Source organism: Ochotona princeps, chromosome 1 (assembly GCF_030435755.1).
Source record: "Ochotona princeps isolate mOchPri1 chromosome 1, mOchPri1.hap1, whole genome shotgun sequence".
Lineage (NCBI taxonomy): Eukaryota > Metazoa > Chordata > Mammalia > Lagomorpha > Ochotonidae > Ochotona > Ochotona princeps.
In genome coordinates, this window is record NC_080832.1 from 40236717 (window position 1) to 40261266 (window position 24550).

The following is a 24550-nucleotide window of genomic DNA, read 5'->3' on the forward strand; positions in this document are numbered from 1 at the left end:
TTTTTGCAAAATTCCAGAAATCAAACAACACAGAAGAGTTCAAGTGTTCAGTTCATCAGCTCATCTGTCATTCTCTGTCTCCAAAATGAAAGGCCAATGATAGTCTCCAGGATACAATTTCTCTGAAAGGAAAAATCACTAGACAAAAGAGATATTAATCATAACAATTGCCAAGAATTATTCAGCCCCTGTATCCAATCAAAGCATGTTTTTATATGAACAGTTTCAGAAAAAAGAATAAAAGCAATGAAATGGTCACTGTGATAGCTGAAATATGGCTTCATGGGAAACGGGACTACATTCAATGAATTATAACTGTTTATATGTTTTTTTCTGTTAATTGTTTCAGCTTGTATCACTGGCACTGATTTAGGAGTCATTAATTTTCAATTAAATTATTACCAAAATTTACAAACTTGACATAAAGAATACATAATATTTACAAAGAACTTGGCACTTACAGAATAAGTTATTGACTTTTTTTTTTCCTAGCCTGGGACACCCATGGTTCAGGGAAATGGAGAGGCCTGGTTCTTTATCATGTATTATGCTACATTAACTTCAATAAAGGAGCCCCCAGCTGACAATTCCTCCAGAGTGCCGTCCCTATTGCTGAAAACCAGTACCTTCCACTTGTAATCCACAGGAGCAATGTCCAGCAGCTGTCAGTCTAGAGAGAGCAAAGGCTGCATGTTTTCTTCCTCATTTTTATCCATGTGTTTTAGTACTGTTGGATCCACTACCGACTGAGATCTGAAGAAGGTGAAGTCAATGACAGTGAGTTATTACCGAATAATCACCCAGATAACATACTCTTTTCCTTTTCATTGTTTTTTCTTATCATTGTTTCTCCCACAGATGTGGATTATCAACAAAAAAACTCAACATTTTTATATGTTTTTTGTTAAATTTCTCACCAGAACGTTCAAAAAAAAAAAAACTAAAGTAATACTTTAAAGTCTTGTAAAATACTTAAAGATTTTTAAAGAGCAAAAAGTTTTATGTTTAAAAGGCAATGCTTACGATTTGAAAAAACACATAGTTTCAAATTTATTTATACATGTCTCTGATAGCAGGTTGGAATTCCATCTCAATATGTCAGTAGGAAACGGTATGAAAGTGAGATGGAAAAACATCAATGACACAAGACACTATTTTGCAAAAGGCTGCCATCCTAATAGCTACAGCATTATGGAAGCAGCTGCCCTTTCAAAATTCTCTTGGATAATGAATTCTTCCCCTGCTGCTGCATTCCAGCCAATTGGCTTTTGCTGTGGCAGTGTGCTTCTTAGCAGACCTCATTAACTTTTGAAGAGAATGACTATAAGCTAAAATGCAACTGTTCATGCTAATGAAAAAGAACAGCAACGGAACTAATTACCATAGGAAAAAATAATTACAGGATTAATGGATAAACTGACTCCTTCCTTTAAATGAACACATTCATTTATAAAGAGAGAATGAAAAGAGTGATAGCAGCATCAAAAAGAGAATAACTTTTGTTTCTTATGTAATTTTCTGCATTTTATCTCGATGTTTAATAGGTGTCTCAGAAGAAAGACTGGTAAAAGTTTTCTGCTTATTTGCAAGACAAGGAGAAGAGGAGAAGAAAGAATACAAAGAACAGGATGGGAGAAGAGATTTTGTATTATTTCTAATGCAACAAAACCTAATTATTTCAGGTAAATGAACATGAACAGATAGAACACATTTTAACAAAATGGACAATTGCAAAATACACTTAATAGTTACGTTTTTAAAGCTACTTTTAGTTTAATACCCATAATTTCTGGCACAAATAAGATCTTAATATCTTAACTTCTGTCTAATAAAGTATTCTCATAATGAAAGAACATTTCTTTTCTTAGAATTGTATCTATGTATTACTTGAGATACGTTGAAAAATTTTTATAATGGAAAATTTTATATTAAGAAATTTTTGAAAAAATAAGCATTCAAAATGAAAAACAGGACAGTATTTCTTACTAAGAAATACACAAATTTTTTTTCATAAAGTTAAATCTACTATATAAGTGTTGAAGTACATCCTGATGATATTCATTAAGGATACAGCAAAAATGTTCACACAGCACAAGACACAGAACTGAAATATTTCCATAATATTCTATCAAGACAAACGTCACGGATCATTTGCTCTCATTTGCTTTGCATTATAGAATATGTTATTAGAACGTATGACAATTTGAACAAAAACTTTTAGACTACATGATACTATTTCACCTAGAATCAGGTTCTTAGCTGATTTTTATCATGCACTACATATGTTAGCATTGTTAGATGATAAATGCTACTTCTTAATGTTGTACAACTCCTCAAAAACAAGGAAAAAACCTGGCAGAAACAGTATGTGATTAAGATTTTCTTTTTCTTGGTACCTAATTGCTGAAAACATGCTGCTATGTAAGAACAGACATTTTTTTCATTTACTTTCATAATTAAAGGAAGAGGATTATAAATGCAACAGCATGACTGCTAATGAATCAGGTTATTCCAGCTTCAAAACAGTGAAAAGGCAATCAGCAGCACATCACGCATTTAATCTGTCTGCACAGCCTTTGTAGACCTTGCAATGGATAAACTGTATGTATGTATGTATGTATGTATTTTCATTTTTTAAACATTTACTTATTTTTATTGCAAAGTCAGATATACAGAGAGGAGAGATAGAGAAGAAGATCTTCTGTCTGATGTTTTCACTCCCCAAGTAACCACAATGGCTGGAGCTGAGCCAATCTGAAACCAGGAGCCAGGAACTTCTTCCAGATCTCCAACGCAGGTACAGGATCCCAAAGCTTTGGTCCTTCCTCAACTGCTTTCCCAGGCCACAAGCAGGACGCTGGATGAGAAATGGGGCTGCCGGGATTAGAACCGGCGCCCACATGGGATACTGGGGCGTGTTCAAGGTGAGGAATTTAGCCATTAGGCCACCGTGCCAGGCCCGGTACATAAAGGTTTTTTGATTTGGGGAGCTCACTGAGCCAGAAACGTGCTTTGACTGCCTGCCTAGCTTGTTAGCAAAGATGACAACAGTAAGCAGGGGAATCCAGTGAGGTCTACACTGAAAAACCACAAGTGTATGGTGCAAACACATCCAAATATAAGCTCTGATACTAACGTCAGATGTTAACATTCAGTTATGTTTACCATACTTCAAAGAATCACTGACAGACAGCAGGGCATTCCTGAACCACTCAACCTATATTTACTGAGCATTGTTTAAGGGGAAGCCCTTCTCAGAGAAGTCGAGATTTTAAAGAAAACAAGACAGACAAAACAACTACTTGAATCTTACATTGTGGATAGGGATATGTACATAAAATTAAATAAAAATGAATTGTTTCAGGCACCTATAAGTGCTATGAAGAAAACAAAACACTGGAAGATGACAGATAGATAGTTATGAGCATGGGGTAGAAACAGATGTAAGACCAGGTTGTGCATAAAAACCTAATGACTTGGGCCTGGCGTGGTAGCCTAGCAGTTAAGGTCCTTGCCTTGCAAGTGCTGGCATCAAATATGGGTGTTGGTTCTAATCCTGGTGGATCCATTTTCCATCTGCCTGCTTGTGGCCTGGGAGGGCAGTCGAGGACAGCCCTAGGTCTTGGGACCCTGCACCCGTGTGGGAAACCTGAAAGAAGCTCCTGGGTTCTGGCTTTCGATCAGCTTAGCTCCAACAGTTGGCGGCCTCTTGAGGAGTGAATCAACAGACAGAAGGTCTTCCTCTTTGTCTCTCTTCCTTCTCTGTATGTCTGAATTTTCCAACAAAAATAAATAAATCTTAAAAAAGAAAAACCCTAAAGACTTGCAAGGAAGAAACCTTTAATTAGGAACAACTGTTTGAGATACAGGAAAAGAAAACTCCAAAGCATAGTGACAAGTCTAAAGACTCTCAAGCAAGAAGCTGGAAGAACTAGGAGAAGCTGATTGTATCTCACAGGTGTGGGAGGAGGGAGTGGGCAGGATAAAACCAGAGCACAGAAGGAAGCATGCCAGATCACAGAGCACCTTGTGACTGTGATAAGGAAATTTGTTAATTCTTAACCAATAGACATTTACAAGTTTAACCTAGGGTTATTAAATGACCTGATTTTCAATTCCAACAGTTTTTGAATTTCCATATAGATGGTGAATGGTGAGGAGGGGTACAGGTCAATGTGGAGATGAACAGAGCAATTAGGACGTTACTATGGGCAAGGTACAAGCAAGCAATGCCATGATGGTGGTGCCACCAGGCTGTAGAAGATAAAGAGAGAAATATGAGTGACAATGACATAGGAGGAATAGATTGCAGAAAAAGTCATTGCCTGCTAGGTTGGTTAAATCCCATGGGTCACAAATGGTAGCCCTCGCTACGTTCATAAATACTACAGCTCCATTGTGACAGGCTGTCATGATGAGTCGATCAGTTTTATGTTAACAATGAGAATCATATACCATGAATTGAAACTCTGCTGCACTACATACATACTACTGAACATGAGGATATAATCTCTATAAACCAACTGTCATCATTCGAATTGTTTTTATTTGGAAGGATACTACTCTTGGGAAGTTGCTATCAATTATTTTTCTTTAAAAAAATTATTTTGGTTTTGGGGGAGGCAGGCATGGTAGCCTAGTGGCTAAAGTCCTTGCCTTTCATGTGCCAGGATTCTGTATGGGCCCCAGTTCATGTCGTGGTTGCTCAACTTCCTATCCAGCTCCCTGCTTGTGGCCAGGGAAAGCAGTCAAGGACAGCCCAAAGTCTTGGGACCCAGCACCCGAGTGGGAATCGGGAAGAGGCTCTGGGCTCCTGGCTTCGGATTGCCTTGGCTGCAGCCATTGCAGCTGCTTGAGGAGTGAATCAACGGATAAAAAGAAATATATCTTAAAAAAACAAAACCAATAGTTGGAAAAGCCTTCAGACTCTGCATTCTTTTAAAAGAGTAGTGAGGCATCCAGAAGAATAATGTCATCATTACACAGAAACTAACAATAACAGCAGCAGCACAAAAGAAACCAGTATTAAGAAGCCTGTGTGCCACTCCATGAATCAGTGCTTTTGAACAAAGGATCATCATTAGGGCAGGATACAGTTTATAAGATGTCCTTGCATACTCGCAGAACTGGAAGATGACAAGAGACGTGTGGGTGCTGTAGTTTCTATTTCTGAGTAGGGAAACTGCATCAGAAAAATATTTGTTGGGCCCAGCACCATGGCCTTAGTGGCTAAAGTCCTCGCCTTGAACGCCCGGATCCCATATGGGTGCTGGTTCTAATCCCGGTAGCTCCACTTCCCATCCAGCTCCCTGCTTGTGGCCTGGGAAAGCAGTCGAGGACGGCCCAAAGCTTTGGGATCCTGCAGCCACGTGAGAGACCTGGAAGAAGTTCCTGGATCCTGGCTTCGGATCAGCATAGCGCTGGCCGTTGCGCTTACTTGGGGAGTGAATCATCGGACGGAAGATCTTTCTCTCTGTCTCTCCTCCTCTCTGTATATCTGACTTTCCAATAAAAATAAAGAAAAAAAAGAAAAATATTTGTTAACATTATATAAATAAATGCTGCACTGGTGTAGTGAGGAGAAATCTGAAAAAGAAGTCTTATTATTTGCTAAAGACTAAAATCAGAGCTGATCATGCACTTACATGAATCAAATAACCTCTAGGGTCTCTACCACCGTTACATTCCAGTTAGATCCAAATCACCTGGAAAAGTGCCTACTATACTTTCTACATACTTTACTATAAGCACAGACTGAAAGAAATGCATAAAAGTGCTGTAAGTCAAAGTGACAAGCTACTCTGCAACTCTGTAACTCTAAAACAAACTCTACGAGCAGCAACAAAAATCTGTAGAGAAAACAAGAGTTTTCCCTAGAAATACTTCCCCCTTTAAACATAGATTTGACAGAGGTATTAAGAATGAACCACAAGTTTTCTGAGTGTAAATGAAATTAGGTGTTTGCGTTTGTGTGCTGTTATCATATTCTTTAAAGCGAATTTTGCACAGAATTCCAATAAGTCTTAGGAGAGATGTTGTCTTAGCAAAAGCAAATGCGTACTTTTCCCAGACACCCATCTGCTTTTCCTGAGGTACACCATCAAAATACATATTTTCATATGTATTTATACATATATATGAATATATATACAAATAATATATATGTATAATTTTCACTTCACACAGAAAACATAGAGTTAAAGGGACAGGGATGGTGAGAGAGAGAGACAGCAAAAGCTCACATTTTTCCTTGTTTATTTCCAAAGGCACACACTACCCAAGTTTGGGACAGCCCAAGTTAGAAACATGAACTGAATTCGTTTCTCTCATGTGAGTGATATGTAGCCAAGTACCTGAATTATTTCATGTCTCCTGGGGTTCACATTAACAGGACTCCGGAGCGGCAATGAGAGGCTAGAGATGAATCCGAAATTCTAATGTGGGATATGGGTATCCTAAATGGTATCTTCACTACAGTGCCAAATTTCTGTCCCTTCAATACAGTTTGAAAACTACTGAGCTTAGTGATTTCTAACAGCCCTGCTAGACTTTCTGTGAATTTAAAACAATACTAAATTGAGATGGCCTTGAAATATTTGGTCTGCTTTTAAGCTGACAAACAACAGTTGCATATATTGGTAAGGCTTAATGTGATGAGTAAATAGTGTCCTTATATAATCACACTTTTACGTAGGACCAAAAAAGGTAAAAATAAGAAGACAGAAACAGAGCATAGAGTAGTAGTTACAGTGATTGAGGCCACAGCTAAGGAAGGCAAGATATTAAACCAATACATAAAGTATCAGTTGGGAGGAATGGATTCCAGAGAAGTCTTTAAAAGCACTGTAACTGTATGAATAACAACATAGTGTGCATCTAAAAACTGCTGAAAGCAGATTTTAAATATTCTTACTACTGGAAAAATAAACTACTCTCTCTGACTCAAAATCCCTAAATATCTAATCACAGAAGCATGGAAGGCTTTAAATCTCACCAGAAAATATATACAAAAAATCTTGGAGTTAATCTTGGGGTTAACCCAGTTCCAGCCTCTACCCAACCAGCATACCTTTTCATGGCCTTGGGGGAGAGTTCCTTTTCCACTTCCTTGACTGGCACACTGTAGGAGTCCACATTATATTCACTGTCATCATCATACTCATGGTCTAGCAGTGTTCTTGCCCACGTTCCCATATCATACGGGGGCAGCATTCCTCCAAACTCAGAGGGAAGGATCTCAGGATGAATCAGTTGGTGAAGACTGTTCAGGTTGTTTCCATGCAAAAATATCTATAGAGGAACAGGGAGGCAAACACAGAGAGGAAAGTAAATACCATCCAAATGCTAGGGCGAGAAAGGACATAAATAGCAAATATAAATATTGTTATTTAAGTATCTCATTCACTCTGCGAAACAGTAACATTAGGACTATTATGCTAATATTTTATACAAAAACCCTGAGGCTCAGGCATTTTGAGTAGTTTCAGGCAGATGAGATAGTAATTAAGGTAAACAGATAGAGTGACACATTTAGTTTTCTATTTCAGAGTTGGGACATGAGCAGAATAAGAGGAGATGCTGATCTGTACATCACCCTCGCATTACTGTGCCAATGTGCCCACGTGCCGAATGAATGCTGTTAAGACAGACCCTCCTCATAAGAGACTCATCAGTTATTGAGCCTATCAAGTTATTAAGCCCAGAAGCTGTGAATAGCATGGCTTTTTCTTTATTATCAATAAAAATAAGGATATTGTAACCACTAAGTTACTGCTTCACAGTGCAAAATGGCTAATGTAAATAAAAGAGGCACATCAAGAATATCATAATGAAAGCCTGAGTGGAGCCCGTGTCCTAGATGGCATATGTTCTGTAATGTTGCCAGCATCTTCTCCATCAGGGGTTCCAATGTTAATTGTCCAACTAGAACATGAAGTAATGGAATAAAAATATAATGTTGAGTGGATATGTTAATCATTGATATTAAAACCTAAAAGGACATTTTTTATTAAAGTTGGAAATTATTTAAATCACATAGTCAAGATTTGCATCTCCACAAATTGGTGCACCTCTTCTCTTTCACCATTTCTTTCTTTTTTTTTTTAAAGATTTATTTTATTTTTATTACAAAGTCAGATATACTGAGAGGAGGAGAGAGAGAGAGGAAGTGGAGCTGCCGGGATTAGAACCAGCAGCCATATGGGATCAAGGCGAGGACCTTAGCCACTAGGCCACGCTGCCAAGCCCTCTTTCACCATTTCAATCTCAAAATTGCAGAGTAACATTCTTTCAAAACACCATCATCATATAAAAATGCATGTAATACTTAAGAATTATAAGTAATCAAAAAATAATTTCATACTTCAGGCTACATATGAACATTTATATCTGTTTTTCATACTTTTAGAGTCTGCTGAAGTAGATATATGAGTATAGGGGTACAAAGAATAGTCCATAGAAACAAATAAAATTAGAGGAGTGAAATCCACCGATTAATAAATATATTCAACAAATCATGGAAGAATAAAAGCAAACAACAGTAGGTCACTGGTCAATTAAAGCAGGGCAACTGACTGCCTGCAGTCCAGGATGCGGGGTCTGAAGTAGAGGAAAGTACTGTGTGTACACAGTGCACAAGATTAACTGTAAACTTTACATCTTCCCACTCCTGTCTGAAAGCACAGGAGCTGATGATTATGTCCAGGAAAACACATACCCCATACCCACACAGCCCCCCACACTCCCCTAGTTCTCTCTCATGAAATTAAAATAATATAAAATAATTTTCCTGGAAAAGTTAAGCTCTGCCCTCTGAAGCTATTATTTTACTAGATATACACAATCTTTATTCCATAAGATGTTCTTCCCATGTACGAAACCTATTTTAAAATATGTGATAGTTATGGTAATAAATCCTTAGAGTATTATAAGTAATCCTGGAACTCTTCCTCTCCCTTCTCTTGTACTGCTACTTCTCCCTCAGCATCACTTTCAGCCTTGACCACGCTTTCAATTTCCCCAAGAAAATAGAGCAACCAGATGAAACCCGCCCACCAGCATCTGTGCCCATGTGCCCGGCCTTCCGCGCTGGTACAATGGAAGGGGAAGCCCTGCAAAGGCCAGCCTCTCCACCCATGCATTGCAAGTCATCATCCTTCCCATTCTCACTGACATTTCTCATCAGTTCTGTCTTACCTCTTTCACATCACGACATCTCTTTTCTGATGGATTGTTACCATTAGAAAATATATATATATATATATGTATATATACACACACACACATAGATAAAGATAGATGATAGATAGATACAAAACAAGATACCGATACCACTGCTCCTCATGAAGACACATACACCTATCCTGTCCCTACTTCTGCCTACAATTGTTATCACACATCTTGACTTACCTTTATTATAAAATTCACCTGTACATTGCTCAAATACCAGTTCCCATTTTCTCTTAATCAAACCAAAACATGATTTGTCTCCTGTGATAGACAATGTTCTTGGCAAAATCATTCTCGCTGCTTAATGCAGTGCTCAATTTTCAGTACTTAATTATTTTGAACTCTCAGTGGCTCAAAACCCCTTGAAGCTGGACATACAATTCTTCACAATTATTCACCTGTTAAAATGTTGCTCTTGGATTTTTCATTGCTTTGATTAATTCTGTGTTGCAACAATGCTCGTTGAGCTATTGCTATGTTTATTTTTTAAATTTCTAATTGTTTTCCTTCTTTCATTTTATGCATGAAGTCTTGTAGTTGTGAACTGTTCTTTTTTCTTTTGCCTGACTACCTTAATTTTTTTAATTGCCTGAAGAATAACACTTCCATTTTAAACATTTTGCTTTTCTACACTTTACCATTAAAGAGATTATACTAGATGATCTGGAGTGGAAAGGAAGGGGATGAAATACTATAGGGAATCAGCAAGGAGTAAATAAAGAGTTCATTAATTTGATGAAGAGGAAGCTTAGTGCTTGAATTCTGGATTCAACAAAGATCCCTGCTTTTCACAGAAAACATGATAGCAGAAGGACATACTAATTTAAGGAACTAATATTGGGTTGAACAATGAAGATGCCAAACAGATTCATAGGGAATAAGAAAGTTTACTTTGCATGGAAAGATTTCAGAGTGAAATTTTCAGGGAAATGCCTGATAATGACATCCAAAATTAACGGTCTAATCAGTCAGTCTCATTGGAGTTTAGGGTCAAAGTTAAGTTAATCACAGGAAGACCCACATATGAGTACATGGAATAAGATACACAGCTACTTCTTAAGTTGTCTTTTATCAGTTTTATATAAAAAACAATTATTGTGGGCCCAGCACCATGGCCTATAGGCTAAAGTCCTCGCCTTGAACGCGTCCCGGGATCCCATATGGGCGCCGGTTCTAATCCTGGCAGCTCCACTTCCCATCCAGCTCCCTGCTTGTGGCCTGGGATAGCAGTCGAGGACGGCCCAAAGCCTTGGCACCCTGCACCCATGTGGAAGACCCAGAAGAGGTTCCTGGATCCTGGCTTCGGATCGGCGCAACACCGGCCGTTGCGGCTCACTTGGGGAGTGAATCATCGGAGGGAAGATCTTCCTCTCTGTCTCTCCACCTCTCCGTATATCTGATTTTGCAATAAAATAAACAAATTTTTTAAAAAATACAATTGTTGCATCACAAGTATAATGTGTTGAATAGTGCTCTGATGCTGAAAAACCTGGAATACCAGCAAGGAAATATAAAAGGCATGTATCGTGCATGGAGTATGTAAGTAGAAACTAAAATATTTTGAACCGCATGTTTATATGAAAATTTCCAAATAATGTGTTTTTAGTTAAAAAGATAAAGTTCAGAAACCCCTTTCCTATCTGAAATAATACTAACAACACATCATGCTAGGTATTGTCAAAATTGTAATTTCATTCAAAAAAGCCCTAGGATCTAGAGATCTTGTCTTGTGGATAAAAGAGCAGAATCATGACAAAACCAGGTCAGAACAAGCTATCCTGTGTGCTTATTTCCAAATGTGTCTCATTTCTGTGACAGAAAGTCACAAACTGCAGATATCCAAGGCCATATGTGATGAGGTACACGACTGATCTTTCTATCCCGTCTCCTTCCACCCTCCCCCATAGTTGTGTTATAGCTTTCTTGTATCGCTCTTGTTTGTCAAATATAATAAGCCTGTGTCTAACTAAAGATCTTGGTCTCCGTTATGCCTACTGCCTGAAATGCCTTTTCCCATATTTGTACAATCCCACTCTACTATCTACTAACTATAATTTAGAGGAAATTATTTAACCTTCTGTGCTCACATTCCACTGTATAATATGGGAAAAATTACAATTCTTACTCTAATGCCTTGTTGTAAGGGTTAAATGAGTTCACATATGTAAAGCACTGTGAACAGCGTGTGGTATACAAAAAAATATACTACATAAGCACTTGCTACTATAATTTGTACTAAAAACCCCAGCAGGTGTTTTAGATCACCTGATCACTCCTTCAAAAATAAAGCTTGAAAGTGCATTTTTGAGGCGTTTCAACATATTTTCTGATTCTAAAACATAAACAATTTGATTCTTACTAGTAGAAATAGTTTTTAGTATGAATTAGAATTAAAGAATTCTTCCTCCTAAATCATCTTCAACAAGTAATATACAGTAAACTTCTGCTCACTGACGTTTGATACAATTGCATAATTACAACTTGTCCACACTCAAAAGCAAGCCTCTACAACATGGACATACCCAGCATACCTCCTTATTAATTAAGAAACAGGAAACATTATCTTGCACATAGATTTTAAAGTGAATACATTTTACTGTCAAACCAATCATTTGGAAATTGGACACAGCACAAGGCGTAAAAATAGCTCTAATACAGAGCTGGAAGATTCCGATTTGTACATTATTTCTACAACATGAACTGTTGTGAATATATATGAACAAGCAAGTTACATATCCATACAAAGACTTACTTTCTTCAGCATGGAAATAGCAATAATGTTGAAAAGATTAAATAAAATAATGTACCTTAAAATGTACTCTTAGAATGCACATTTGGTAATAATAATAAATATGTTCAGTATCTATCATGCAACATGTACTGTGATACTTTGCACACATTTTCTTAGTTTCAGAAAAAATGATTTTTATATATGTTCATATAGGTATAGATAGATAAGATAGACATCACTGAATTTTTAAAAATTCAGGTAATTTGTAACTTAAAGAGAAACTGAAATGCCTGCAAAATACATTCTTTCCAAACTATGTGATAAAACGTGATGATCACTGCAAAATTACATTAGAAATTAAAAATGGATTGAAACTAAGAAACAATACCCTCTTCCGCGTCTTCTCCTTTAGAAAAGGCCGGATCACAGTGTACAGAGCATGAATATACCATGGTTGATTGACAAAATGGATTCCTCCAAATCGAGCTGGAAAGCTGTCCTACAGTACCATAGAAATGAGAGAAACGAAACATGCTTTAATATACTGCGAGATTTAGGTAAGGCGATACAGTGTATCTTATCTCACACACATAAATTGGATTATCTGTGTAGTTATAAAGAAAGAATCTTAGACATTAAGAACCTTAGTACATGAAACATCAACATTTTCACAGAAATGGAAGCAATGCGTTATAAACCAAATCCTTTTTCAAAAGTAAGTAATTGATAAAAATTGGGGGGGGGACATGTTTCATTATCTTTAAAATTTGCAAGGAGTAGACACAGCTGCTGTCTGTCACCTCACTCCCCAGATTCCCCCATGGAGAACGGAAGTTGTGAACAGAATCCAGGTCTGCCCTGTAGGTGACAGGAAGCTGGAGGCAGGAGCAAAAGCCAGGAATCAAACACCGGCACTTCCCACGCGGAACTCAGGAATCTTAACTGGCACCTTAACTGCTGGCAGGACTCTCCCCAAAAGCGCCATATTGTAAGCCTACAGGCTGCTCATCCTCAAGCATTTGATGTAAGTTTAAAGATAGATAAATGTGTTTATTTTTGTGCAAAACAAACCTTAAATCTGTGCATATTTTCTTCACAATATGCATTTCCACAAACTTTCTGAAACCCTGCATAAGCACAGATTTCATTCATTTTTCGAGAAAGAACTCAGTCTTCCAATTACAGTTTCCGCTAAAAAAACTGGGAGACACGTCATATTAGTTACCGGAAACTCTCCAAGAGCTGGCATGATGATGACTTTCACTAAATAAGATCCGTGGTAGTTCCTACTACCTGGTATTTCTTTACTGTAGTTAACTTTTGTGAAGTTTCTCTGATTGTAATATAGATTCACATATCTGAATTCCATCATCACCATTATTATTGATATAATGATTGCTACGCTTCTTTTACCTGGCTATACATAGTTATGATCAAGAGGTTTTCTTGAAGGTTTACTTAGCAACACAATTTTCCTTTTTAACTTTTCCCTAAGAAGGTAGCACCTGAAGAAATGTAGTCACTCGCCAGCCCTCCATGTGACATTTCAGTGTCTCCCTGGGAGAACCTCATACCTTGGAAAATGTGATCAAATGAAGATTTTACACCAGCTATCTGCTTCCAGGGCCACCAGGATTCACTTACTCTACTGTATTTTTCCATAGACTTCTCTGTTTGTTGCAGAAGCACCTGCCTCATGATTCTGAGCAGTATATCTGGAAATACTTTGGTTTTTATGTATCCAACATCTTGTAGTTTCATGCATGAGAATTTTTGAGTCACTGTACTGCCTGCAGAAAAATTGCTTAACACGTGTTTCAGTTATACCCCTGAGTAAGCATTTCTTATTGTGAACAAAACTGAATTAACCCATTAGTAAAACTATTAGCTCAGTTGTCCTGAAACTCTGGGAATCTCAACAAGTCCAGTATTACTCTCTCCTGGAAAAATCAACATGCATTAATTGCACGTGATGCCATGGTTTTCTTGGCTATTTCTTCAAAAATATAATGATGGAAAGTAGGGGCAGAGTGAAAACAAAGGAAACCATCACTTTACAATGAAGTAGTTCTAGTTTTAAAATATGACGTAGTGTCAGCGGTTAGGTACCAAGTCCAAAACAAGGTCACTGTCCACAGTTCTGCTGTTACCTTTCCTGTGATCAACCTCACTTCTCATTCTATCCATTATACAATCTTTATATCCCTGTTTCATTGGATGGTCATATCAACCTGCCGCCTACTGTCAAAGTGATCCTAGTAGAATTCAACACTCATCATCTCAACACATGTTACTTCCCAGAGTTCCCTTCTTGCCTGTGGTTACGATGCTGTTGTATAAATTGGATTTTGCTCTCTTCCAAATACCTGTTATGTTTTCTCTCCTTTTTGTAGAATCTACTCTTACAACAAATCTAGTAGTTTTAGCTTAACCTTCCACATTACCATGAAGCTGTTTTGGATTCTTTTCTCTCACTTCTTATCCTAAAATTAAATGAGAGAAGTGCTCACAAGCCATCACCTACACAATGCCTACAACCATCACTGCACTTGCTTCATGACCTTGAAATGAACTCTGTGTCAATCTCCATGCTCTGTATGGTAGACTGTTGGTCTCAAATTTGTGTCCATTTACATCATGCCTCCCACAGAGGTCATGCGATACAGATTAAAACTATGAATCTTGTGTCAGAAATGTTGAATGCAAAAGTTCTGACAATAAGATATTCTTGAGCAATATTTAAAGGATCAGAAGGAGGAAGACATCAGTCAATGTCCCGCCATTCTAGCAACTGAGAAGCCGGGTCTCAAAGGGGAATTTATTTACAACACTTCCTGAATTCTATCTTCTACTTTCCAGGTATCACTTAAGAGGTGGGGGGCCTCTGAAACAACAGAAGTGAAGCAGATACTAAACTTTTCACCTCTGAATCCCAACTGCAGGCTTATGACCTTGAAGTCATGAGTCTAGCATTTGCTTGAAAGTTGGAATTACAGAGGGGGGAGAGGGCACACACACACAAAGATACATACATGCTGGTGAGAGGAAGAGATAGAGAGAGAGAGCGAATCCCCCATTCACTGGTTCACTTCCCAAATGGTCGCAAAGGCTAGGCCTGGACTAGACCAAAGTCATTAGACCACAGTTCCACCCTGGTCTCCACGTGGGTGCAGAAGTCTAAGCACAGGACTTGAACCAGCTCTCAGAAGATGCTGGCATCACAGGCTGGTGGCTTTAACTGCCATGCCACAACACCAACTACTCTAACACAGTTGTAAGCCTTAGCTCTGGACATTAGATCCACTTTCTTTCATCAGTTTATTTAGTTTCTGCCTTGTGGACTGAATTTTGAGTAAGCCTTTTTTATTTTGCCTTTATATAGCTGGAATTTTGAAGACACATACTCATGTGTATGTGAGTGTGTGTCAGTAAGTGTGTGTGTGTGTGTGTCCCACCACAGAGCAAGGTAAATGCTAATTAAATGGAATGGACTCTAATATCTACTGGTTAATTTAACTATTTATATTCTTTGACCCATAGGTTCCTATAAAATGGGAAAGACATTTAGTAGAATTGTTTGTGGTATTTAGTAAGGTCCTCTCCAAGATATAGGACTACCATATTACCATCTGTCCCAACTCATACATATGGACATGACCTTGGAAATGATTTTATATTGTGGTTTACTGGGTGACTGCTTGACCTTATGCAGCACAACATAGAGAATCATAGTCAAAATTATAACATATGACATGGTAATCATTAAATGTTGGCCACACTGCTCTTTAATGGAGATCATGACACAAAATATCCTGCAGTTAGTGAAGGCACTCACAAGGTATAATGTAGAAGATTAATAGAATTTCCTCTCATCTTCCAAAAACTTCTGCTGATTCACTCACTCTGGTTCAGTTTCTTTGTTTTGCTCTTTTTATTTCCTTGAGTGGAAGATATTACGTCTAACACACAGATTCTCTTGCCTGAATGCTTCACTTAATGGAAAGTTAGCCTATCAGGTGTTAGTTAAATTCACCATCTTGTCTATCCTCTGTTGACAACACACTCAAATGACACCCTTTCAAGTGGGGAAGATGGGTTTGGATGCACCTCTCACACGAAATACATGACTTTCCTCAACAATAAGCTGCAATTGCAAGCAATTTCAAAGTGAAGGTCAATCAAAGCAAATGCTTCCCTTTCTCTGCACTAGCACTGCAGAAAGCATCACCGGGATGAACCCATGTGCATGTATCATGTATACCACAGAAGCAGTCACAATGTTGTTAACAAAATACATTTGTGCAAACACTCAGCTATTCAAAAATAAAATGGGGAATCTAAGCTTTTAGAAGATTATTCAAAAGTTAAAAATAATGTTTATTAACTACAAATTATATATTTAAATAATACTATCTCAAATAATGTCAGATTTGGGAACAAATTAATCAAGCCAATATAACTTTTCATACAATCAAAAAACAGTTTTGTAGTCAAATGAAGGTAAATGGGCTTATCTGTGAAAAGCAGGTCAACAATTTTAGCCTTGTTTCGCAAGTAAGACTTCCAGGACTCCTTATCAGTTGCGCGTTCTTGGTGTGAACACAGGCAGGAATTCTGTGCATAACTCATGTCATCATAATTATTTCTATCAAGGGTCATATGTCTTTTTTTCTTCCTTTCCTGTATTTTTTCTACTTCAGAGGAAGAGAAATAGAGCTAGATACAGGGCTAAAGCAGGAGAGATTCAGATTAAGACACAGAGGGGATACAAAAAGAGTCCTAACTATCAATCCACTCTTTAGATAAATTTTAAAAGACTCACTGAAGATTGATTGGTTGATTTAACAGAAAGATTTACAGAGAGATGGATAGACAGAGAGGAAGATCTTCCATCTGCTGGTTCACTTCCCAAGTGGCCATAATTCCTGGAGCTGAGTTGATCTGAAACCAGGAGGCAGGAGCTTCTTTCGGGTCTCCCAAGACGATACAGGGTCGCAGGGCTTTGGGCCGTCCTTGACTACTTTTCCAAGCCCCAAGCAGGGAGCTGGATGGGAAGTGAAGCAGTTGGGATATGAACAAGCAAACATATAGAATCCTGGTGCATGCAAAGCAATGATTTAGCCACCAGGTTGCTGTGTTGGGCCCAGTTTACTCATAGTCAGGATCCTTGAGCCACCCTCTCCTGCCCCCCAGAGAGCACAGAATGTGAGCCCAAGCACTTAGGCACTTAGGGTTGGAATGTAGCTGTCCTAAAACCTTAAGCAATAGATAAAATGCCTTCCTCCTGTTCCTTTGAAGCATTTGGTTTCAATGAGTATATATACCACAAAGAATATATAGTGACAAATTTAAACAAACAATATCTAAGAATTTCACCTTTAACTCCACAATTCCATCTTTAAGGTTATAGTGGGATCTAAACTATTTCATTATTCTTTTAATGGTACTTTAATGTAAAATACAAAATACAAAATAAATACAAATTTACCACAGAAATTTTGAATGAAAAATAAAACCATGCTTTTTGAAAACAGTGACTCGTATCCTTATACATAAATGACAAGACTATATTTTAACCATCATGGTGCAGGCTTCCAATTCTTGTCAGTTACTATTTAAGTAGATGATATTAAGCTTCAACAGCTATCCTGAGTTAGGAAAACAGATGTTATAATGGCCCATAGATGTAAAATATATATTTTATTTTCTCAGAAAGCATATTTGAAACTAAAAGTGACCATTATAGCTGGCTTCTTCTGAGGTACCACTCTTAGTTCCCTGCAGCTGTGCTTAAATTTATTAGCCAATTTTAAACTTTACTAAATTTAAACACAGCTGATGATCTGTTTGACAAGACAACCACCCCATGTATCTCCGTGTTTCTTGGAGTAGCTTTTCTAGATTGCACAAGAGTTCTTGCATACCATATATTCAGTTTAGAATGTTGTACAGACCGAGTTTCCATTATCCTAAGTGACTGAGAGAAGAAATGTTTTGTATCTTTTTCATCTTTGGGATATTTGCACATACAATAAGATATCTTGAGCTGGAACTCAAGTCTAAATACAAAACTTTTTAATTCTGTATACAGCTAGTACATATACCTTGAAGGTAATTATATACAAAAACATTTTTAAAAAAAGAATATATCTGATTTATTTGAAAGGCAGGACTACACAGACAGAGAAGGAAAGACAGAGAGAGGAGGATCTTCCATAAAATGCTGGTTCACTCCCCAAATGACTGCTATGGCCCAAGATGGTCTGGGCTAAAGCCAGGAGCCAGGAGTTTCTTCAGGAACTCCCACATGGGCATAGGACTCAAGCATGTGGACTACATTCTGGTGCTTTCCCAGGCTAATTAACAAAGAGCTAATTCATAAATGGAGCAGTAGAGGCTAGAATTGGCACCCAAAGGGAATGTCAGCTCTGCAGGAATCAGCTTAACATACCATGCCATAACACAAACCCTTTTAAAAATCTGAATATACCTGCATTTTATTGGCACCCACTGCATTTGAACAAATATGGAATTCTGCAACTGGAGCATTGTGTGATGACTCAAAAAGCGACATATTTTGCAACACTTCAGATTTTGCATTTTGGATAGCCATACTTAATTTGTATTAGCTACTTGTATACATGTTCTAACCATCTTCAGGAAGCTTCAGATTATTGAAGTTGTTTGCCTTATGGCAAAAGCACTGTTCCTATCCATTAACCCCTGGCCCCTTACACAGCATCAATGGCATGGTCTGGAACCAAAACAAGTAACATTGCAATTGTGATCCCATATATTCAGTCTCATTAATGGACAGGGAAAGTCAAGCCTGTTAATCAATTACTTGACTTTCAAGAGGGAAAGATGATGATGATGATTATTATTATTATTATTATTATTTTACCAAAGCGCATCAGCTGGTGTCTTCCGCCTGAGATGAGGCAGTCAGGAAACTATTAATTCCAAACTGGTTTGTGTATCTTCTGTGCCTATGTTATAAGCGATAATGAGCCATATTTAAATGAATGTAAATCACAGATTAAAAATAAAGAATCTTGACCCTCATATCATACAAAGAAATAATTGTGCACACGCAGGAAGATGCTTCAACCTCATCCTCTTAACTTCTGTTTATTAAACCCAGGAGGTGTTCAAGGAAACATAAGCAAAGGAATTTGTTAGGGTTCAGAGAATTACACAGAGGCAAAATGTCACCAAAAATTAGATAATTATTTTCATCTGTAGGAAAACACTAGTGAATATACTGTATTCAATCAGGTTATTCAACACTTTGTTGTAAGAGAAAAAAAGGAAAAAAATGAATGACTATGAAATGAGTATCATTCCCTGTTAAAGGAAACATGTCAGCTGCTCTTACGACAAAGTGTTAAGTTTACTCAACAAATGCTATGTGTATTTCCCCTAAGGTGTCGATGGAATGTGCTCTACTCAAAAGTACACATTTCATTTTCTGACATTTCTGTTGAAAAAAAAAAACTTTCCCCTAGCCTATATACATTCAAGTTGAAGAATTCATGACTCAGACTTCCAGAAAATCTTTCTTAACTCTGTTACTGTCCTTTATGAAATTTAGTTTGCATTACCAGAGCATGCTAGCTTTGTTCTTCTTCAATTAAAGAATGTCCTTTGTTTTTAAGATAGTTAGACATGATGTTTCAAACTCTCCTATGCAGGTAACATTAAAAAACTGTAGAAGGGCTTGAGAAAGGTACATGTTCTAGATGTACACTACTAGCAAATCTAACTTAGGAATCAGAAATTTCATAGAACAATGCCCTGAAAAGCATGGTGGATACTAAGCATATAAGAAGAGTAAGTCCAATATTAGCATTTTAAAGGTAAAGAAATCTTACCACATTGTAATTTTATAACTGACATTAATTGTTTAGACACAAATTTTTTTGCACTTTCACTTCAGAGCGCTAGAAGAATCCAATTGGACCACTCAGAACAGGATGACATCAAGGCTGCAACGGTTTAGGGAGCCACAAATCAGAAAATTGTCATCCTAGAAGGCATATGATTATCATCTTCCCAACCTGAAATATTTTGAGATGTGTTTATTACAATAGTCTAAATATAAATCACTGTTTAAAATTTTAACTTTGTTTTTAAAATCTGAAAAAATAAAACTGATTCAGTAGTTGGTATGCTTAAATCTATAATAGATAATATCTTTTTCACATTAAGTAATAATTGCATGTTAACTTCATAGAGGGACAATAAATTGCTGTACTTGTTTTATTGTATGTTGAACACAGACACACACATACACCCCACACACACACTGAGACAATCTGTAGTAATTCCGAGCTTCCAGATTAAGTTCACTTCACAGTTAGATAAATGCATTTCTGTCAACAAAGAATCCCTGTGACTCTCCTACAGTCACACACACAGGATAACCAAACACATCCAAACAATTATAGGGAGAGAGAGCCTACCAGGATTCATACAACTAGATGTTTAATTTGTGGACTGAAACTACTGAGGCTATAACAAAATCTCAAGTATATCCCAAATACAGAAAGGTTGCTATTTTGTTATTGTCTGGCGTGTTCATAGTTGTTCACTTGATACTGACCACCTAGTCTTCATAAACAACTAAAGTTTAATAAACAACTAAAGTTTAATATTATATGAAATATCCTCCTCAAAACATCTCTATGTAGCTAAAAACTGTTTTTCAAAGCAAAATCAGCACTAAATTTATAACATGTTCAACTACCTCATAATTTAATGGGCAAAAATATATGTGTTCCTCGAGCACAGCTGAGATTTCTGGCAGAGGCAGTTAATAACTGAAGTGAATCACAGCCACACAGCCCCAACATTAACACATGAGCTCAGTTCACTCAGGGGCCATTGGTGTACATAAGTGAAATATCATGGGTAACAAAACACACAGCCTCTTCCATAACTCCTCACAGTTTATGAAGCACCAAGTTTCTCTTTTTAATTTATTTTTGTTTTCCATGATACAGTTTTCTAGGTATGGAGATTCCTTCTTCTTCCCTCCTGCTCTCACTATTCTCCATTTTCCATATTATTACAACAGTATAGTAACAGTTACAAGGTCGCTGTTTCAATTAGGAGTCACAGGAGAGAAAGCAAAGTAAAAATTTTTAGTTTATCAACATCTGACATCATCAAACTCTTAAACTTAATGAATGGTATGGATACAAAAATTCTGTGTTGTTTGTTTAATGATATAGTTCCATACGCTCTGAGGTTGTCCATGCCCTTCCCCAAGGTCCCTCCCCCCGCTTCCACTGATTTCCTCTCTAGTCCTTCATGAACAGTCAGAAGTCCATTGAAGTGTTTCCCGACAATGTAGGCACGGATATTGTCAGAGAGTCCATCATCTTACTGATATGATGTATTCAGTCCTTTCACATAGAGTCCATCTGTAGTCAGTATGCACAGAGACATATAGCACTTGGTCTCCATATCTGAGCATATCAGTCCCCGCTACACTTCCATTATATATCCCCTAAAATACAGAACCAGGGGGCACACTCCAAAATAGGGTGAAAATAATAAATTTTTATCAACATGAAGTTAACAAACATGCTACAAAAACAAAAATGCATCACAAGTGTGGTAAAAATGGTAATCGAAAACCTTCTTTTAGGAACAGATGCTAGTGTGTGACCCTGTGGCGCTGAAGGGATTACAATTAAAAACTAGGCCTTCATTATTCATGAATTGTAGCAAAACAGTGTTGAAGTGGATATTTACAATCTCAAGTGTTTACAAGCAATCCATCTTTTATGGATGATTGATTAATGAATTACAAGAACTTATTGGGAGAGATACAAATAACTGGGAAGCACTAAAAGATAAAATTTACAGCAAAACAGTTATACTTGACACTACAAAACCACAAATTGAAACCAAAAAGAGCCATTCCATAATCAAAATGGAATACACACTAGTTTTCTTTTTTTCTTTTTTTTTTGAAACAAAGAACTGTTGTGAAATTAAACTTTGAGAACAGAAGCAACAGATCATAAGGAAGCAAAAATTCTATACTATCCATGCTTTGCTTACAATAACCTCAAATTCCCAACTTGAAACACAGAAAATCATGATTGTCATGTCAACCAGCATTTATTGAGGCCTAGAGTAAGGATGCTGAACTTTGAATAATTGAATTGTACATTTTCAAAATAAACTTTTTATTGTTATTATTATCTTCCATTATACAGTTTCATAGTATAAGTGTTTCCCCTTTCCATCCTTTTTCTCCTTCCCATTTCCCCCAACTGCCGTTGCCCCACCCCCTTATTATCACAATAATACAGCCATTCATTTGCAGTAACAGATCAAACATTCTGCTGTTTATATGTATATTGCAGCTATAGGTAATGCAATAAATCTCATAAACTGTCAAGGTATATTTAACAGTTTCATTAGTGGGCATTTTTTGTTTGTTTTCTGGGAATAGAAGTGGAGCGATTATCAAAGCCAGTATAGACAGTATACAGACACGTGAAAATTGATCTGTCATATGTTGCAGCTATCCCACTCCTGGGAATGTAGCCAAAGGAAGTGAAATCTACATTCGACAAGGCAACCTACATCCCCACATTCATAGTAGCACAATCCACACTAACAAACACATGGAAACCACTCAGATGCTGGTCAAAAGAGAATGGATAAACTGTGGGGTTTCTACTCTATGCAATACTACTCAGCCAAGTAGTATTCTACCATTCTAGCCAAGAATGAAATTCTACAACTTGCAACAAAGTGGTCCCAACTGGAGACCATTACACTCAGTGAATAAGCCAATCCCCAAAGGACAAATATCATATGTTTTCTCGGGTAGGAGGTAACCTTCATGCAAATAGAAAACAAATAGATATATAGGTAAACAAACATTTCCACATGTTGCCATAAACAAACTGTATAATGGAGTTAGTGTAGCAGGAAATGAAGAAGTGCCGCAACATGTATAGTGATTTGCTAAGACATGCAGTGAGACTCCAGTATATATATCAACTGACGCGAGGAGAACCCTATTATTACTCCTGCTGCCATATCAACAATGGTTTGTTCTCCTGTTTGATTCTTAAATTCTTTAAGATAACACATATTCATAAACTCTAACTATTTCTTAGCCAAAATTTACAAAAGAGAATAAAGCTGCCAGACTTGGCATATACAAAGTTGAGAACAAATTAGAAGTACAAAAAATGAGGAAAAGTCTTTGAGCATTTCAGTATTCGCCTACCTTTATCAGGCATGTGAAGCTGGCTAAGAATTTCTTACTTATTTACCTTTATTTATTTGAAAGAGAATGACTAAGACAGAGTGAAGAGAGGGACAGATTTGCCATCTACTGATTCACTCCTTATATAAGCACAACAGTCAGGCCTGGGATAGGTGGAAGCCAGGAACCCAAAATTCAGTCCAGATCTCCCCCTCAAGTGGGAGAGATCTGGTTGCCTAACCATCAAAAAACTTTTTTTAAAGGAGAAACAAGGCTTCACCAATTTAGCAAGATGTAATATTCTACTGAGGGAACACACTTTGGTAAAAAAAAAAAAAAATTACCAAAAAGAATTCCAAAACATATTCCTTGTGTCCCATAATGTTTCTTTAATACATTTAATAATATATTAAACAATTACCATTTTTGAGACAAAATTGTACATACCAAATATTTGGCTGTTTTTACATTTAGTAACTAGGTAAACACTGCAGAAAAAAAAGTAAATTCACTTCACCAAAAGGATGAGTGAGTGAAGTATTTACAGAATTCAATATTAAACACCCTTTATAACTGTATTTTAAAGAATCTCAATGAAAAAAAATACAGCATTATATTTCTAAATCAGAAAATTTAATCTATTAAAACAAATTAAAGGCCTTGTAAAAACACAGTTAACTGGGCCTGGCGGCGGGGTGGCCTAGCAGCTAAAGTCCTCACCTTGAACATGCCAGGATCCCATATGGGCGCCAGTTCTAATCCTAGCAGCTCCACTTCCCATCCAGCTCCCTGCTTGTGGCCTGGGAAAGCAGTCGAGGACTGCCCAAAGCTTTGAGACCCTGCACCGGTGGGAGATCTGGAGGAAGTTCCTAGCTTCCGGCTTTGGATCGGCGCAGCACCGGCCTTTGCAGCCACTTGGGGACTGAGTCATCGGATGGAAGATTCTCTGTCTCTCTTCCTTTCTGTATATCTGACTTTGCAATAAAAATAAATAAATCTTTAAAAAAAACCCAGCAAACTATCAGCATTGTTAACTCTGAAACAGAATACTGGAAAACATTTATTTTGTTATTTATAAAGTTTAAATATAAATATTTAAAATTTTATTAAATAATTGTGTACAATCATCAGCCAATATTTGAGGGTTATTTGTTTCAGCAGTCTAGTGGATACCAAGTCCACACTGAAGTCTCATAAAAGAACATAAACTATTTGCACATAAACTATCCATATGCTTGTATACATTGTATATCATCTCTTGATTCTTTAGAACACTTAGTGCAATGTAAAAACTATGTAAACTATGACTATACTGTATTACTTAGGTGCGCTTTTTCAACTGATTCTGATGA

General features: G+C 37.2%; 1 protein-coding gene across 1 annotated transcript in view; it reads right to left on the minus strand.

Moving 5' to 3' along the window:
* Positions 1 to 335: 335 nt before the first annotated feature.
* The window catches only part of CLVS2 (clavesin 2), a 60308-nt gene continuing 36093 nt past the window's right edge, over positions 336 to 24550 (minus strand). The window contains exons 4-6 of the mRNA XM_004587215.4: positions 12348 to 12458; positions 7070 to 7290; positions 336 to 753 (exon numbers count right to left, since the gene is read on the minus strand). Of these exons, the coding sequence (XP_004587272.1) occupies positions 666 to 753; positions 7070 to 7290; positions 12348 to 12458 (420 nt within the window). The 3' untranslated portion in view covers positions 336 to 665. The remainder of the gene's footprint in view (positions 754 to 7069; positions 7291 to 12347; positions 12459 to 24550) is intronic.